This window comes from Mytilus californianus, unplaced genomic scaffold (assembly GCF_021869535.1).
Source record: "Mytilus californianus isolate M0D057914Y unplaced genomic scaffold, xbMytCali1.0.p SCAF_6, whole genome shotgun sequence".
NCBI lineage: Eukaryota > Metazoa > Mollusca > Bivalvia > Mytilida > Mytilidae > Mytilus > Mytilus californianus.
Genome location: NW_026262712.1, coordinates 85,552,246 through 85,570,441, shown reverse-complemented (window position 1 = coordinate 85,570,441; position 18,196 = coordinate 85,552,246). Strand labels below are relative to the sequence as shown.

General features: G+C 32.1%; 1 protein-coding gene across 2 annotated transcripts in view; it reads left to right on the top strand.

Moving 5' to 3' along the window:
• The window catches only part of LOC127706505 (uncharacterized), a 31,218-nt gene that overhangs the window by 7,201 nt on the left and 5,821 nt on the right, over positions 1–18,196 (top strand). Inside the window, exons 5-13 of one of the 2 annotated variants that reach the window (XM_052211168.1) lie at positions 380–559; positions 1,436–1,550; positions 5,845–6,034; positions 6,701–6,883; positions 8,106–8,245; positions 9,018–9,121; positions 10,098–10,249; positions 11,415–11,727; positions 12,693–16,208. In XM_052211168.1, coding sequence (XP_052067128.1) covers positions 380–559; positions 1,436–1,550; positions 5,845–6,034; positions 6,701–6,883; positions 8,106–8,245; positions 9,018–9,121; positions 10,098–10,249; positions 11,415–11,727; positions 12,693–12,894 — 1,579 coding nt within the window. In that variant the 3' untranslated portion in view covers positions 12,895–16,208. Of the gene's footprint in view, positions 1–379; positions 560–1,435; positions 1,551–5,844; positions 6,035–6,700; positions 6,884–8,105; positions 8,246–9,017; positions 9,122–10,097; positions 10,250–11,414; positions 11,728–12,692; positions 16,209–18,196 lie in introns of those variants that run through there. The other variant, XM_052211169.1, reaches the window with a different exon arrangement.

Sequence of the window (18,196 nt, the reverse complement as noted above, 5' to 3'; positions counted from 1 at the left end):
GTGTCTCAAGGACTGACGGATGCATTTTAGGTGCACATCAAACAATTTTTTTAAACCTAATTATAACTTTATTCCCAAAGATGTATACATGAATATAAATTAATGGGGTTATGGGGTATACTTCAATGTGACAAAAACCAAAGCTTTAAATGATGGTCTCTTTTATTTTTGTATTTTTAAGTAAGGATGTTACTTTGGATGACTATATGTTCAAATCAATGTCATAAATTCCTTATTTTATTCACAGTCAGTATTAAAACATTATATTTTCTCTCAAATTATTACTGTAACCTATATGTTTTACTTTTATATGGTATAAAAAAATGATACAAGGTTAAACATTTATTTTGTTATGTAATTTATAAGATTTTTATTCCAGGGACTTGGGATCTTCATTAAGGACAATTCAGATATTATGGATGTCTCGATGCGGACTTTTAGAATTAGATGGAATCTCATCCATGATCAGTTTAACTGAAGTATATTTATCATATAATGAAATATGTGATATAAGTCCAATAAGCATGCTAGATAATTTACAGATTTTAGATTTAGAAGGGTATGTGATATTGTGGAGATATTTCTTTATATGATATTTAATCATTTAATAGGAAAAAATCTATTTATTTATAGAAAGTTTCCCATTACTGCACTGGTAAATTGGTGACAGAACTTTTTTCTTGAAACATTTTTCATCTTATTAAAACAAGATTTTCAAAATCAATTTTGAATGTGTATAAGACTTTCATTTTGAAAAAAATTAAAATAGATTTCCACATGATAAGATTTTTGTCTCGCCTCCGACGAAAGTCACGGTAAGCGAGACATAGGGATTGCTTTTCCAGTGACGAAGGCAATGGCTCCGGCATCAACAATTGTTGAGTTTTCTGCCTTAGTTAGTTTGATAGGAACTACTTGTGATAGATCATTAATATTTAGTATGAAGTTGCATTACTATCAGTACATATCAGTTTGATGACTATTTTGAGGTCTTGCCCCCTAGGACATGGTCCAGTGACTTTGAATTAATTAGCAATTTTCAATGTTAAGTTTTCTGCTTAAGTTAGTTTGATAGGATCTACTTGTGATAGATCAATGATATTTTGTATGAAGTTGCATTACTATCAGTTCATATCAGTTTGGTGACTATTTCGAGGCCCTGCCCTCTAGGACATGGTCCAGTGACTTTGAAATAATTAGCAATTTTCAATGTTAAGTTTTCTGCTTAAGTCAGGCCCTGCCCACTAGATCATGGTCCAGTGACTGAATTAATAAGCAATGTTGCTGTCCATCAGATTGTCTTTTTGTGAATTTTATGCCGAAAGGCAAGACATATATCTGTGTCAACAGTTTATTTTATTAACAACAGATGTATTCAGACTACAAATAATCTGGCAAAACCTTTATATAAGAAGTATCATTCGTTACTTTGCAGAAATAATGTAGAAGATATATCCCAAGTACAGTTTTTAGGAATGTGTACACAGCTCAACAGACTGACACTGGAGAGTAATCCTGTTTGTGTAACACCTTCTCCAGATACTGAGCAGGTAGGTCTTGTCGTAAATGTTCTAAGCTAAATAGAATTTATTTACTGTTAACAAACTTATTTGCTCTGTTTCTTTATTTCAAGCTTAGATTATCTAGTAGACTTCACAGCAATTTATATTCCCAGATTATCTTATTTTCTTGTATTAATATAAGGAGAGATACAAGTTTTACATATTTGCAATGATTATTTTTCTACTTGTGAAAAAATATTTGGCTTGGTAATAAATGTAGCTATGAATTAATGAATCACAGGAACACAAAACAAATAATGTTGCTATTGTAATCAAAGTAACAAAATCAGTAAAATAAAAAATAACTAAACACTTAATATGAATTTTAGAACATAAAATATCTACTGAACATGCTAAGTGATATTTCTGTAGACAACATAAATACAGTACATTCGGGTTATTTGCATAGCCTATTTGTCAGACAAAATTATGCAATAAAGCGGAGTATGCTTATATCCGAAATGCCAAATTACGGAGTCAAATAACATCGATAGAACAGATCAGTAAAGGAAATCCCTGAAGAAAGATGAACGTCTATAATCCAATTACAACATATTGAATGTTGATTTATTCTAATAAAAGTTATATGTCTAGTGTCATACATGTTATTTTATTTTGTATTATTTCAATAAAGATTATAAACACATTTTGTTTTAGTTTATTTGCGTACCGACGTTTCCTTTACCAGTTTACCTGGGATACGAAAATAAATTTGTTCTAAAAATAGATTTGTTTCTATGACCCGTATGGACAATGTACATTGTTACGCTTTGATTAAAATAAACTGTTTAACAAAACTACAAGTTTATAATCATTTTAACAATAGATGTGTACTAAACTGCCTTTGATATACAATATTTACAGCTTGCAGAGTGAAGTAACACTGTTTCTCTAATTCTTCTTCAATTTATCACTTTCTGCACCCATTGTATAAAAAAAATTTAATCAACGTGTGGTTCGTTTGATCTCAGTTCTTCATTGGTTAAAATCCGATTATGACGTCTACTTTTCTTGCTTTCCTCTAGATCTGAATTTCCTATTGTGACGGCATGAAAAAAGGCGACCATGTCTGATGATGTCACATAGAAAGAACACATCTTTTTGCAGATCATTCAAAAAGAAGGAATAAGCTTGCCTGCATATTGTTTGAAAATCATTAGAGAAACATATTCCGCCACCAGATCTCGTGTAATACGATATTTATCCACTCTCGACAGTTAAATTTTAAATATTTAAAACGCTCTGCGAGCCTCGCGTTTTAAATTTGAAAATTTAACTGTCTCGAGTGGATAAATATCGTATCACACTCGATGCAGTGGTAGAATCCATATTTATTTGACTTCGTTAGTTTCGTATATGCAAAGCAGTAATGGGGCCCTGTACGGGTTATTTGCTGGACACGAGTATTGAAAGTGAGAAAATATAATAATTAGAAGTAAATGCTCTTTTCAAAATATATTAAAATTAAATGATTGATGTATAAAATTCTTTAACCATATATATAAATGCCCTGTAATATTTACAATAAATGCAGATCACCCCAAGCCCAATTACGAGAGTTCACATTGGGTAATGATCGATAATTAGCAGGCGTTATTGTTTTTGAATTTCACCCCAAATGTAATCTATGGACAATGTTTGAAATCCAATCAATTATTTACACCTTTTTAGATAGATTGGTCAGTGTTTTTACAACAATTACCTGTTTGACATTTTTATGACCTTGAGGCTTAAAATAGAACATGGGAAACTTTACCTGTGTAGATATCGAGGTATATTTTTAAATCAAATTCAATCATATAAACACGAAAGAAACTGTTTTAAAACTTTATTTGAATAACACAAAAGTAAATATGAAATAATAATGAAAATAATGATGCATTCAAGAAAATTATACTCACCAACTTGCCGTTTCCGCTCAAAAATTTCGACAGATTTAACCAAGCATATCTAGATGGCGATAATTGTCTATGCAATAAACTGAAAGGCCACTTAAGCTTGTAGAGCTATGCATATAACCGGACAATTTAACATTAGATGAATGGGAAATGGTTTTGTGCAGGAGAAAACTATGCAATTAACCGAATTATGCTATTAAGCGGTATGCAATTAAGTGGAGTTGACTGTATTGTCCTTCTGTTGTTTTCGTTTATCTGTTCCAAAATTAAAAGTTCATTATACATGGAGTGTTCACAAAAATCTGGCAAAAGTGAAAAGTTGCATCCGTTGAAAATTTTGCAAACTGAATATTTTGGAATTGATATTTATTTTGCCAGCACATTTCTTTAAGCCAGAGTAAGGTACTTATGAACATGGATGGAAGTTATACCTATCCAGAAGCCAGTTTCATTACATTATTTACTATCTTAGATATACACATTCAGTTATGTGAGCAAGATTTTTAACCATCAGATTTTCATTAATATAAAGTAACAGCCATACAAGAGAGTTAAAATACTTGTCAATAGCATTACTTAAAGAAATGTTAGAAAGATTACATAAATAGAAAAGTTGTTAAGAGTTATCTCCCATTGTACATACTGTTTATTAAGTCTCCCAAACGAAGTTTGGGAAGACTTATTGGTTTTGCTCAGTTCTTATTATTATTATTATTCTTCTTCTTCTTCTTCTTCTTCTTCCGCCACTTTTAAATTTGAACTTGTCCGCACCTGTTCTCCAAAACCGCTTGTCAGATTAACTTAGGGTTTCACAATATGTTAGACTAACATGTCTAGTGGTGCAATCAGGGTTTTGTTTGTGCAATGGGGTTTATAAAGGGGTACTTTGAGGGGCAAACAGAAAGGAGGGTTTTACTATAGAACCCTATGGGATTTTATTTTTTTAAATTTTCAAATGATTATAAATTGAAAACCGTTTGTGATAGACACAATCTTTTTAATTGAAAATGTTCTAAATGATAAAGCACATTAAATGAGATACAGGGTTAGTCCCCAGGGGTCACCCCCACCCCCTGCCATTTAAGAAAGTTCTAATAACTTGTAAGTGGTCAAGATCCCCACCCCTAAACCATATATATTCTGGTTTGTCATGCTAAGATGGTTTGAATGATATACAGGGTTAGTCCCCAGGGGTCACCCCACCCCCTGCCATTTGAGAAAGTTCTAATATCTGGTAAATGGTCGAGATCCCCACCTCTAAACCATATATATTCTGGTTTGTCATGATATAGCACATCAAATGAAATACAGGGTTAGTCCCCAGGGGTCACCCCCACCCCCTGCCATTTAAGAAAGTTCTAATATCTTGTTAGTGGTCAAGATCATATATATTCTGGTTTGTCATGCGAAGATGGTTTGAATGATATACAGGGTTAGTCCCCAGGGGTCACCCCCACCCCCTGCTATTTAAGAAAGTTCTAATATCTTGTAAATGGTTGAGATCCCCACCCCTAAACCATATATATTCTGGTTTGTCATGATAAAGCACATCAAATGAAATACAGGGTTAGTCCACAGGGGTCACCCCCACCCCCTGCCATTAAAGAAAGTTCTAATATCTTGTAAGTGGTCAAGATCCCCACCCCTAAACCATATATATTCTGGTTTGTCATACCAAGATGGTTTGAATGATATACAGGGTTAGTCCCCAGGGGTCATCCCGACCCCCTGTCATTTGAGAAAGTTCTAATATCTTGTAAATGGTCAAGATCCCCACCCCTAAACCATATATATTCTGGTTTGTCATACCAAGATGGTTTGAATGATATACAGGGTTAGTCCCCAGGGGTCATCCCGACCTCCTGTCATTTGAGAAAGTTCTAATATCTTGTAAATGGTAGAGATCCCCACCCATAAACCATATATATTCCTGTTAATCATGTCTAGAACATTTGAATGACGTATACGGTCAGTCCCCAGGGGTTCCCCCCACCCCCAATGTTCTAATATCTTGTAAATGGTTGTGATCCCCACCCCTAAACCATATATATTCCTGTTCGTCATGTCTCGAACATTTGAATGACGTTTAGGGTCAGTCCCCAGGGGTTCCCCCCACCCCCAATGTTCTTGTATCTTGTAAATGGTTGAGATCCCAACCCCTAAACCATATATATTCTGGTTTGTCATGCCAAGATGATTTGAATGATATACAGGGTTAGTCCCCAGGCATCACTAATGCATATAACTTTACTGGACCAAACCAATTTTCACAGGACTTTGTCCAATGTCAGGCGACCCTGGGAATTACGAATTATGGGAGCTTCGTTTGGGAGACTTCGTAACAGCATCCTGTTACAATCATTTCTTGTTATTTTATGTTTTAGGAGGATTATGACTATAGACAAGCAGTGAAGAAAGTTATACCTCATTTATGTTACTTGGATGATGAGGTGCTTACACAAGAGGCATCACCAACAAAGAAAACAAATGTTTTTGATGCTGATTGGGCATATCTGGAGGAATTACAGAATGATCTCAATCTGAAAGAGGATTCTGATGACAATGAATCCTCTGGTAAATGATTGATTAGCATTGTTTTTTACTATGAGAATTGAATATGAAGCAAATAAGGAAATAATTTTGCCAATATTAAGATCTTTATAAGATATTTCCACTAAAGTAATGTTTGTAATTCACAAATTGACTTTTTGAGAAGAAAATTTAGATGCACAGAAAAAACAATTTGCCAGAGCATCTGTCTTTTTCGCAAAATTGTGAAAAGTATTATATGTATAGAATATTTGGAAGTAAAGTTTACAGATAAAATTGAGAATGGAAACAGGGAATGTGTCAAAGAAACAACAACCCGACCAAAGAGCAGAAAACAGCCCAAGGCACCAATTGGTCGTCAACACAGCGAGAAAATCTCGCACCTGAAGGCGGGCTTCACCTGGCCCCTTAACAATACTAGTTCAGCGAAAATGGACGTCACACTAAACTCCAAAACACATAAATGAACGAAAATTTAAAAAACATACAAGACTAACAAAGGCCAGAGGTTCCTGACTTGTGACAGGCTCACAAACAGATGTATCTTTAAATGTATAAATTTTTCATGTAACTGCACTTAATTTTAAACACTAATTTTAAAAGACCACACTAATTATGTTTTTATTAAATACAAGGTATAACTGTTAACATTGTATGGCTGTGTGAAATACAATTTAATTTGCTTTGCAGGACCTCCAAGTCGACCTGGTAGTGCTTCTCTTCGACCTACAACTGGTTATAGACCTGGAACTGTATTAAGACCAGGAACAGGGTTCAGACCTGCCACTGGCTCAAGACGTCCAGCTACAACTATTGGAGCAAGGGCAGCAACAGCTAGACCTAGTTCCTCAGGAAACAGACCAAATACAGATGGTAAAAATTATTTGTACAGTAGAGCTGGGTATCATTTGTGATTTACTTCATCATAGTTGTTTCTTTTATTTACAGTTTAAGTAGGACATGAATGCAGGCTATAAAGTCAGTAAAATGCCCAAATTACTTTAAATCCTGACTTTTTGACTTGTTTAAAGCACAAACAAAGATTTCCGAAAGGAAAATGTCAAACAACTACTATTAGGGTCATCTGTTAATTAAGCCAAAATATTCGTAAAATTAGCATTTTTTTGTCATACAAAATCTTTAAAATCTGCCTTATGATGTCACTTTTATGATGTAAGTCAAATTGTGTCACCAAGGAAAGGCCAATATTTCACTCTTTCTGAGATTTAAAACACATGGTTAGTAGTGACATCATACATATTTTACTTTGGTGAATTAACATGTACAGAGCCAAAAAAGCCACATCAAGAAGTTTAGTTTATCTATCTTCCTTACACATGCATCACCAAATCCATTGATAAGGCCATGTGAATTCAAATGAACTTGCTCTGGTTTTTGACCCTATTTATTATAAGTTTGCTTGACCTAGCTTTTGTTGATTGATTTGAACCGAAATTATCAAGTCTATCTCTTGGCTTGTTAAATGATATTATTAATTGATTTGATTATGAAAAGCATATACATACAGTCATATGACAGTTTTATAAACAGATTATCTGATTTTCCTCATATTGATACTGTTAATTACAGATATGACAGTTGTTTTCCATTTGTTTGATGTGTTTAGGCTTTTGATTTTGCCAATTGTTAAGGGACTTTCCGTTTTGAATTTTCCTTGGAGTTCGGTATTTTTGTTGTTTTACTTTTTAATTCAGAAATTATTGGGATTTTTTTATAATGGGGGGAAAAATGAGACAATATCAGGTTTGTAATAATAAAAACTCACATTCATAATTTTAGCAGTGATTTTTTTCACAATATTTTTGTAATCACATTAAATAGATCTTGCATTATTAACCAGTAATCAGTGATTCGCAATAATAAATATATGTGTTAATTTCTAAACTTACAGTATTACTTAATTTATAGAGCTTTGTGATAACTCGGCAACACTTCATTCTAATATTTTGTATAAGTACTATCAATATTCAGAAAACCTGATAATCAGTACCTATCAGCCAAAATGCTAATTTCTAACTTCATCAGTAAAAGATGTATTCATGTATATGATATCTACTACTTTCTTTCATTTTAGGTACTACTGTACTAACAGATGACTCCGTCAGTGATCTGACATTGGGTAAAGTTGTCTGTGGTAACCCATCCAAAGCTTTGATTGCAAGGAGGAAATATAACCAACCAAAGGAGGCTACTCAGGTTAAATTATTCCCACAAGTAAGCTATTAAATATCTTGTCTAGGAAAAACTTGCCTTCAGTTACAGACTTCAGTTTTGACTGAAATTGCAAGAGAACTTAGAAATACAAGTCAATTGACAAAACTTTCCAAGATATTACCTTTTTTGGCTAAAACATTGTAAAGCAAACATCAATCAATAAAATTAAATGAGTTGAAATACCAGTTTTTAATATGAACATGAAAATCACAAAGAAGATTATCATGATTATAAAAGAATTCCATACAATTTAAAGATTTTATAGATCCATAAGATTCATGTTTTTATGCCCCACCTACGATAGTAGTAGGGGCATTATGTTTTCTAGTATGTGTGTTCGTTCGTCTGTCCGTCCGTCTGTCCCACTTCAGGTGAAAATTTTTAGTCAAGGAAGTTTTTGATGAAGTTGAAGTCCAATCAACTTGAAACTTAGTACACATGTTCCCTATGATATGATCTTTCTAATTTTAATGCCAAATTAAGAGTTTTGACCCCAATTTCACAGTCCACTGAACATAGAAAATGATAGTGCGAGTGGGGCATCCCTGTGCTATGGACACATTCTTGTTTCACATTAAAGTGCAGTCAATACATATCATACAGTAGTTTAAAACATTTATAACAAAAGATTATTCAGCTGCTTGACATTTTCCACAGAAAAACCTTGATATGCTGTATTGCATTCTTATTTTTGAATATTACAAATCATGAATACATTTTGTCTGGAAGGTTTTCAATGTTGGTTATGATATATAAGAAAGGTATTTTTTAGTATCAGCATACGACAGAACACACGTTTGATCTCCCTCCTGAAGACGAAAGAGACAGGGAAGAAATAACAAGTGAACTAATAGAATGGAAAAAACTTCATGAGAAGTATGTTAATTACTTATATATATATATATATCACTTTAAGGCCATTTTAGAAATTAGGCTTCTGAGCCTACTTTCAGAAATAAGGAAGGATTTATCACCTGATAAATTCATTGTAGGTGCAAATATTTCACATTGATCTTATCACTACATTCTTTGGAACACCATTTATACTAGAAATAATTCAGAAATTAAAAAAAAATTACACAAACTAAATTGATAATTGATTGTGAGAAATACCTCCATGGGATGTGATAGTACCATAGAACTTTTTTCTCACTTGATATGAAGTTTATGCGCAAAAAGTCCAGAGATCCTTAAAATAACAATTTTTGTGTATTTCCTCAGCCATATTTTCACAGCAGCAACCTTTGAATCAACTGTCAATATGACAAAACAGCAAAAAAAAAAAAATACCTATTCATTTAATATAAGATTATTTACCAGTATTTTATGAGGTTATTTTCTCATGTCTATCCATATTACATCCATTCTTTTGCAAACTGTAGAAATATTATTTTTTGTGGTTAAAATTTTGTGGTTTTGTTTTTAAACTTGGTTTTGTGGGGATGAATATTGGGGTTTCCAGTTTGAAAATGAAATGTTCTATATGGGTTAATTTTACGTTGGGGTTTTAATTTCAATTTGAATTTCTATCCATAACAAAAACGAAATTAAAACCCTGAATGTCCTGCTTTACAGTACAATAGTTTTCAATTCATAAAAAGCTTAAAATATGCAAACCATATAATTGTAACTCTGTTTATAATAATCATTAAAGTACATCAGGGATGAAAAGACTGTATGACAACAATTCTACTTTGAATTGTTTAATGGGGTACATAGGAAAAAATGATATTGACACAGAAATTGTAATGCATATCAAAGATACATCTCTAGAATAGTATGGACAGACAGAAAGTGCAAGTGTTAGAATAGATTATAACTGAAATTCACATGTTTTATATGTTCTTTACAGGAGAATGGAGAAAATAAAAGAATCGCGGGTCCCACAAGTATTAGTTATTAACCATGATGAACATGATGATGCTATTAGTTTATCTGGAGATGAGGATGAGATCACTACAGATGAAGAATTAGATGATTTCATGGAAGGCATTACTAAGATAGGTACTGTAAAATACACACAGTTAAATAGTCTTCTTGTTAACCTTCTTAAAAGTCCTTGGTTAGCTGTATTTAGTCATTATAGGTGACCGAGGACCTCAACATTGCCAGTACAGAAATCTCATGATAACCTTATATTGATGATTGTATTTTCAAATGTTCCACTCAAGTATCTTTTCCAATAAATATCTGGTAAATCAGCAGTTTCTATTATTATGTCTTATTTGAAATAGTGTTTGCCATCCACAGTGGTAGAATCTGTATTGCTTATAAATTGAGATGATCTTTTTTGTGATCAATGTTCTGTTCTTGTAATCTGCACAAATAAAAGTGTTCTCTCTGGATAACTTCATCAGGAATATTGCCTATTTCATTTAGTGGTAGTAGTAAAAACATGGGATAGTAAGGGTACTTTCAAACCCCACCTCAAGACTGTGCATTCTGTATTCTGTTTATTTTTGTGCATCGGTCCATCTCACATCAGGTTAAAATTTTGGTTTGAGGTAGTTTGAAGTGAATTTTCTAAATTATTTGCTAGATTAGAGTTAAAACCAAGATTTCAAAGTTCAATAAACATGGAAGTGTGATAGTCTGAAATCAAAAGATTCTCAGGTTAAAAATTTAGATTAAGGTAGTTTTATATACCAATTTAATGTTTTGACCCTGATTTCATGGGTCAATGAAAATAGACATGTAATCTGCAGCTGGGCTTACTGTGTTGAGTTGACAAATTTTCTAGGTTTGTCTTCATTTAATCTGGCATATAAAAAACTAAGAAGAAGGTGACCACACATTTATGATCAAGAGCAAACAATTGATCAGAATACCTTAGGTTAAATCCCTCTTAAAGAAAAATTATGTCATAATACTACCACATTGTCTCATGTGAGACCATTATTAATACAACAAAAGTTGGTTTATAGTTTAGTTTATATACACCAATTTAGACAGGATAATTTATGGTATATGGCCGTTCCTTTATACGTTAACATATAGTACAATAACTCAAACTTGCTTAAACTAGTTCTCATAAATTTTCTATCAAAAATTTGGTATGTAATTAAACTAAGTGAACAAGAAGTAAAATTGAATCAACTGAAAATTTTTCTCTTTGTTCTTTCAAATTTTATTTGAATTTATTAATATACAGATTTTTTTATTCTTTCAGAACAAGCAAACCAGACAGTGTCAAATCCTAGAAGAGTTGGAAGTGGAGGTGAAAGAAAACAAATATCTCCAACGCTACTTGAAGAATCATTAGAAATAGATAGACAGTTTTCTGATCCTTCTATAAATCAACACCCACTGGAACCTCCTCAACCTATCCCTCCTATCAAATCATCTCCAATATCTCCATTGAGGGTATCAAGTCCACCTGTCCTGGGTAGAATACCTTCTAGATCCACAGTGCCATCTGGAGAAGGAAGACCTGTACATCCAGCAAGGACAAACATTTCTTCCTTAGCAGGAAGTTCATTGAGGTACTGTCGATATCCTAAAAATAAGTATATTGTTTATATTCTGTATCCAATGGTGATGATAATTCTCGACAGAAGAACATACTGTAAATTCAGAAATTATTGCGAGGTTTTTATTTATGAGAATAAAGAGACTGGGTGAGTATCCCAATAATAAGATATCAGACACATATATCTGGATGATGCTATAATTTCTGAATTTACAGTTCTCAGTTTCAAAATACTTGGGACTTGTTTTAAGCATTGTTAATGTTTGAATTGTGATCCCTTTAGTAGGAGAAAAGTTGTGTCCACATGATTTATTGGAATTATTTAATCTTGTTATGATTGTAAGACAATAATGTAGGGCAAAATTTGTGCATCATATTTACTTCTTGACAAAAAAGTTATTTTACTGTATCCCCACCGTTTACCTTTTGTCATAATGGAAAAATCAGAAAATTACATAATACTGTTTTTCAACCAGTGAAAAGCAGAAACATAAAAGTTCCAGTTTTTAATGAATGGAATAAGCAGTATTGATATGATAAAAGCTGCGTTAACTACCTTTAAGTTGAACAGGCCTAATACAACCAGGAGTACTCGCATAATGAATGAATGAAAGGTTGTTCATAATTATGTTCTTTTGGCACACCAATTACATGCAGAAAATATAAGGTACCTTTACACCTGGAAGGTCCGTCATTCCTTCACTCTGTGTTTATAGTATGTTTTTATTAAGTGTAAGAATTGTAAAGTACAATTTATTGAGGCTTAGTTAAGCTATGATGGATGGGGTGTTTCACATCGAGTAGTAAATATTACATGTATATCAGGACTAGAACATGGGGGGGGGGGGGGGTAGGTGGTGTGCTAGTTATACTTTGAGAAAATACTACTGCAAGTTATGCTCTGGCCTCTGCTAAAAAACATATATTAGTATATTTATAAATTTAAGTTTAGCTTTTATTATGTATTTCTTTTTCCAGTCCTGCATTTGAGAACAGAAGACCTATAGGTGCTATAGACACTAGTAAACCATTGATTCAAACACAGTCACCACCAGTGATACCTTTACATAGGCCTGGTACAGCAAATGCTGTTTTACAACCGTCTTCAACACAACATAGAATACGTAGACAATTACCACAAGTTCCTGGTTTACCATCAAAACCACCATTACCAAGATAGAAATCCAGAGTGTTTTATTAAGTATTTCTAGTCTTTCAATTCTTCAAGAAAAATCGTAAAAAATCATGAATTTGCATTGAGATCTTTGTTTTTCGCCTCAACAAAATGTATGTTTATAGAGAGGAATACAGCCAAGAGAATGGCTAAGGGGAGAATCAGGGTGTTTATAGCTGTGATATATTGAGAATATAGAAAAATAATTATTGCCATTAATATAATACCAATATTTAATGGAAGTGGATGTTTCAGAGAAAATATTTTACTGCTGATTAAAGATGTTCGTTGTGTTCACAATGAAACAAAATCATGATCTTAATATGAAATCAGCAGTTGCTTCAATTTTATTTGTGATGATATTCTCTAACAAGTTTCATCATTTGAAAATGATACATGTACATGAAGACTACTAAATTTTGCCAGTATTGTGCCAGCTTCTTTGAAATTTGCTTGATTTCAAAATTAAAATGTAATTTTTCTTTTCAGATTTACAATTTGCTATGTCTGTTTTATCAAATATTCTGAATATTTCTGAAGATTTTCCTTCTCGTTATAGGTTTAAATAAGTTTATTTAATTTATATCATTTTTCTTTTTCTGTTTTGTACTTAAAAATGAATAGAAGAAAGTTTGAAGATCCCTATGCCAACTAATATATTGTTTGATTATGTAGATGATAAAGCATTTGTTATCTTCCAAGTGTCATTTTTCATTAAAATATTAATTAAGAAAGCTATCTTTATACTTAATAGATGTCAAGTATAAATACCTCAGTAAATATGTACAATATTCAATAATATATGGTAAGAAAGTGAGAAATGTTATTATTTTTTTTTTATATCGAAACCATGCTATTTTGCTTATTCATGATTTATAGTGCTTTTTATTTGTGATAGATTTATATGTGATAAACTATTTGTTAATTTGTTTTTTCATTTTGACCTCAAGCACAACACAATTTCAAAAAATGCCATACTGAAATAATGAATATGTATTTAAAAAGCTTGTTGACTAATTATGAATTTAATTTAAGTAACCACATTCGTACAGATTTATCTTTTTATTTTACATGTAAAAAACTCATGACCATTGTTTATTGCATCTTGCTTATTCTCATTCTTTCACTGATACAAAATTTATATAAGCTGCTTTCCTTTGTTATCTTGCCTGTGACCTAAGTCACAGAAATTTTTATTATTTTTTGTATTTATTTTTTTTTTTGGCAGTGAATATTACAATATTTTACTGACGGAAGTAATTACAGTAGAGACAAAGGAATCTGTGGAACCCTTAAAAAAATTTTATGACAACATAATATGGTGTAAATTTAAGTCACAAATTTTTTATTATAAACAAAGGCTGAGTGGTGTTCAGAAAACCAAGAATCCTCGATGAGTAACTGATAAATATGATGGAACTGTATATGTTGGATATTCTTTGATTATGCTTCGTTCTGTTGGACCAGGGAAATATGACCACATATAAGAAACTATTTCATAGTTAGCATGCATTGAAAACAGCAACAAATCGGCTCATTTAATTTTTTTATTTTTTTTTTGTTATACTACTATAGAATTGTGATCTCTTCTAACATCAATATCATTAATATTGTTTACCTTACTTTTATACTTAAAAAGACAGGTTAAGTTTTCAGGAGAAAGTCTTGTTATGTATTCAGTTATAGCTGTACTGGAAATTTTATCACTCACTTAAGAACACCTTGTTTATATTTTTAAAGATTTCATATTTCAATAGTTGTAAATATCCAGCTCTCTGTGATTACCAAGTAAAGCAGTTTTCATATCTATGTCACACTAACATGGTTGAACAATTTATACCTCAAAATTTTCAACAATCATTAATTTGTGTATAGTATGACAAGGGAATAAATTTTTGAATTGTTTTATGCATGTCTACCAGAAATTGTTTGGGTATATGTATTGAAAGTACTGTACTGTTTTCCATTCAAAGCAATACCAAAACCAAACATCTAATACATCATCCAAATGTTGTAATATAAGTACAGGAACAAAACTCTCATAAGTATGGACAAAAACTTTGTAATATATCTTTGATTTCATGTGTATAAAATACCATGAATTGAAATTGTTATGCATACTGTATCAAGAAAATTTCTATACTTTTAAGAAAAACAGGTTAACTACAAAAGTATATGTAATTATATAGCACATATTTCAACAATTACAGACAGTTTCTTGTTCTGACAACCTAATTTCTTTTTAGTGTTTAAAGCAGGCAGCTTATTAAATACTGACCAATGAAGAAAATTGTTTGTTATCTTCTGGATTCTTAACTTGCATTTACTGAACAATAAAACAAAATATATATTAAATGAATATACTTCGTTAAAAGTGGATAACACTGTAAAATCTTCAATAGTATTGTTAGCTTGTTTAAGTGTGCAATGAAACTGCTGACCAATGTATGATGTTTTGTTTGTTGTGTTTTTGTTATAAATAATTAGTGGATATAAAGTTTTATTATATTTTGTAAAATGGCATTGCCTTTAACATTCCATGTTCATTTTATACTTTGTTTTCTGTTTCCCTTTGAGTGAAGTGCCATATTGTTTTTACACAAAAAAAACGATTTCTTGATTTGTTCTATAAAAAATGAAACTTACATTCAGCACTAATTTCACTACACTTTTGTGAAACTTTGCTTCTTTTTCTATTTTATTGAAACTAAAATTCATGTTTGAATGAAAATTATGCAGAAAGAAAGAAATTTTCAAAAATTTATATCCTTTACTGAATTATTTCACAATATTCTACTTAAATTGTATTATAGATATAATGCAAAAAAAGTGTATGCTATCAGATCTGTTAATCTTATGAATTAGCTGATAACATAAAAGGTAACCCAATAATAAAGGTGGCTCTATGACATGTACAAATTATGAATGTTTAACTGGTTTCAACGACTTGAACTAATGTAATTAAAAATGCAATGGAAATTCTTCATTCTGACTATCATAATCTAGAGAGCTTTGTTTCCCCCTTGCAAAAACAATAAAAGGAACACCATTTCACTATCAAATTTAAAAAATGAAAAATTAAAGTTTATATCCTGATGTTTTAAAGATGGCATTAAATTTTTCAGAACATTCATAGGCTATTGTTTATATTCCGTCCAAGCTGACAGTTTCAGGTTAACTTATAAGATATTTATTTATTCATTTATTTATTATAAGTGTGATGTCTTATTTACTCTGTACATGAGCATTATGTGCATTTCATTACATTATTTATTTAAGTAAAAGTGATGAAATAAAATAAAAGTTTTGAAACACTGATATGGTTAGTTGTTTATTGGAGTATAATGTGAGGGTTTTTTCTATAGGAAATTAGTTCTGGTGTTTGAAAAGATAAAAACCAAGCTTGAACTATTTTCATGGTTCATTGATCAATGTAAAAATTTTGAGGTTTGATCTGTTTCTCAGGTACTATTAGAAGTAGGACCACTATATTTTGTGTATAGAATGATTGTAAGGTGTACATGTCTGGCAGTGTTCATCTGACCATGACCTCATTTCATAGAACATTGTTAAAGTTAACTTTATGTGATACTTGTACATAAAACCTTCATATTACAAACTTTCAATATAAATTCAATGATAAGTAAAACAGGCAAGACATTTCAGCACATGCACTTTTGATGCGTTTTGGTCTATTTTTCAAGTACTATAAGGAATAGGTCACCTATATTTGGTGTATTGAATCGATTGCAAGATGTAATTTTTCAGTCTAGCCGGTATAATATGACTGTGACCTCATTTTCATGGTTCATTGGTCAATAGGAAGTTTGTGTCTCTCCTGTTTGAAAGTCGCAGTATGCAAGACATAGGGATTACTATATGGCGGCTGGAGTATACTATTTGTATAAAGCTTTATGTTTCAGGAGGTAGAAGACCTGGATACTTCATACCTTGTATGTAAATACCTTATGTTACAAAGTTTCTGCCTGTCATATGTCCATTGTCCCCGACTCATTTTTAGGCAGTTAAGCTGCCTTATGCGAGCACCCTAGATTTGTGTTCTACCCAATAAATGCTGAAATATAGGCCATTGTTATTATCTAGCTGGCTATTATGTTATTTATAACTAATTGGACATTTTTTTAATACTTTTATTTCTGGAATACAAAAAATATGACCAGAAAAACCTTAAATAATCGTCGAACTACCCAAAACTTTTGAAGTTGCACATAGGAAGTAGTGCTCAATAGAAATCCGTATGTAGTTTATTATCCCCTGTGCTTTTGGCTACGATGTCAAAGAACAATTGTATGAAATATTTCATTGCCGAAAATCGGTAATTACAAGTCGTTTATATTTCCCAAATGGCAAAATGCGCAGGAATATTGTTCATGTACAACAAATCTCTATAATAGAGGAAATAAAGTAATATAAGTGGGCGGTAATTTTTAACTTATCTTGCCAAATAAGGTTGTTGATATTTTATGAATGAAACGGATGCGGAAATCGACGTTGATGGGATGTTTTAAGTAATGTGGACAACTCGTCCCCGAGACAAGTCGGACCGAATCCACTCAAACCGTCTAAGAAGACAACTTTGACCGTTTGTCAGATTTACTTAGGGTTTCATAAAATATTAGACTAACATGTCTAGCGGAGCCATTAATCTTTTGTTTGTGCATTGGGGTATATTTAGGGGTATTTGGAAGGGCCTGAAGAAGGGAGGGATTTACTATAGAACCCTATGGGATTTTATTTTTTTAAATTTTAAATTTTCAAATAAATATTTCTCAAAAACAGTAAGTGATAGACACATGCAGTCTTCAGTAATGAGAACAGGACAATAAAAAAAATCAACCAAAATATAGGGTGAGTCCCTGGGGGTCATCCCAACCCCCTTCAATTTGGAAATGTACTTTTATCTTGTAAACCGTCGACATCCTCACCCCTAAACAATATATATACTTGTATGGGACAATAAAAGAAATCAAATGAAAATAATTTGGAGGAGTCCCGGGTGTCGTCCTTACCCCTCCTATTGGAGAACTTGGAAATGGTCCAGATCCCCACCCCTAAACCATATATATTCATGTATGGGACAATAAAACAAATCAAATGAAATATAGGGGGAGTCCCGGGGGTCACCCCAACCCCTCCTGTTTGAGAACTTGGAAATTGTTGAGATCCCCACCCCTAAACCATATACATTCATGTATGGGACAATAAAACAAATCAAATAAAATATAGGGGGAGTCCCTGGAGACACCCACCCCCTCCTGTTTAAGAACTTGTAAACAGTCAATATCCC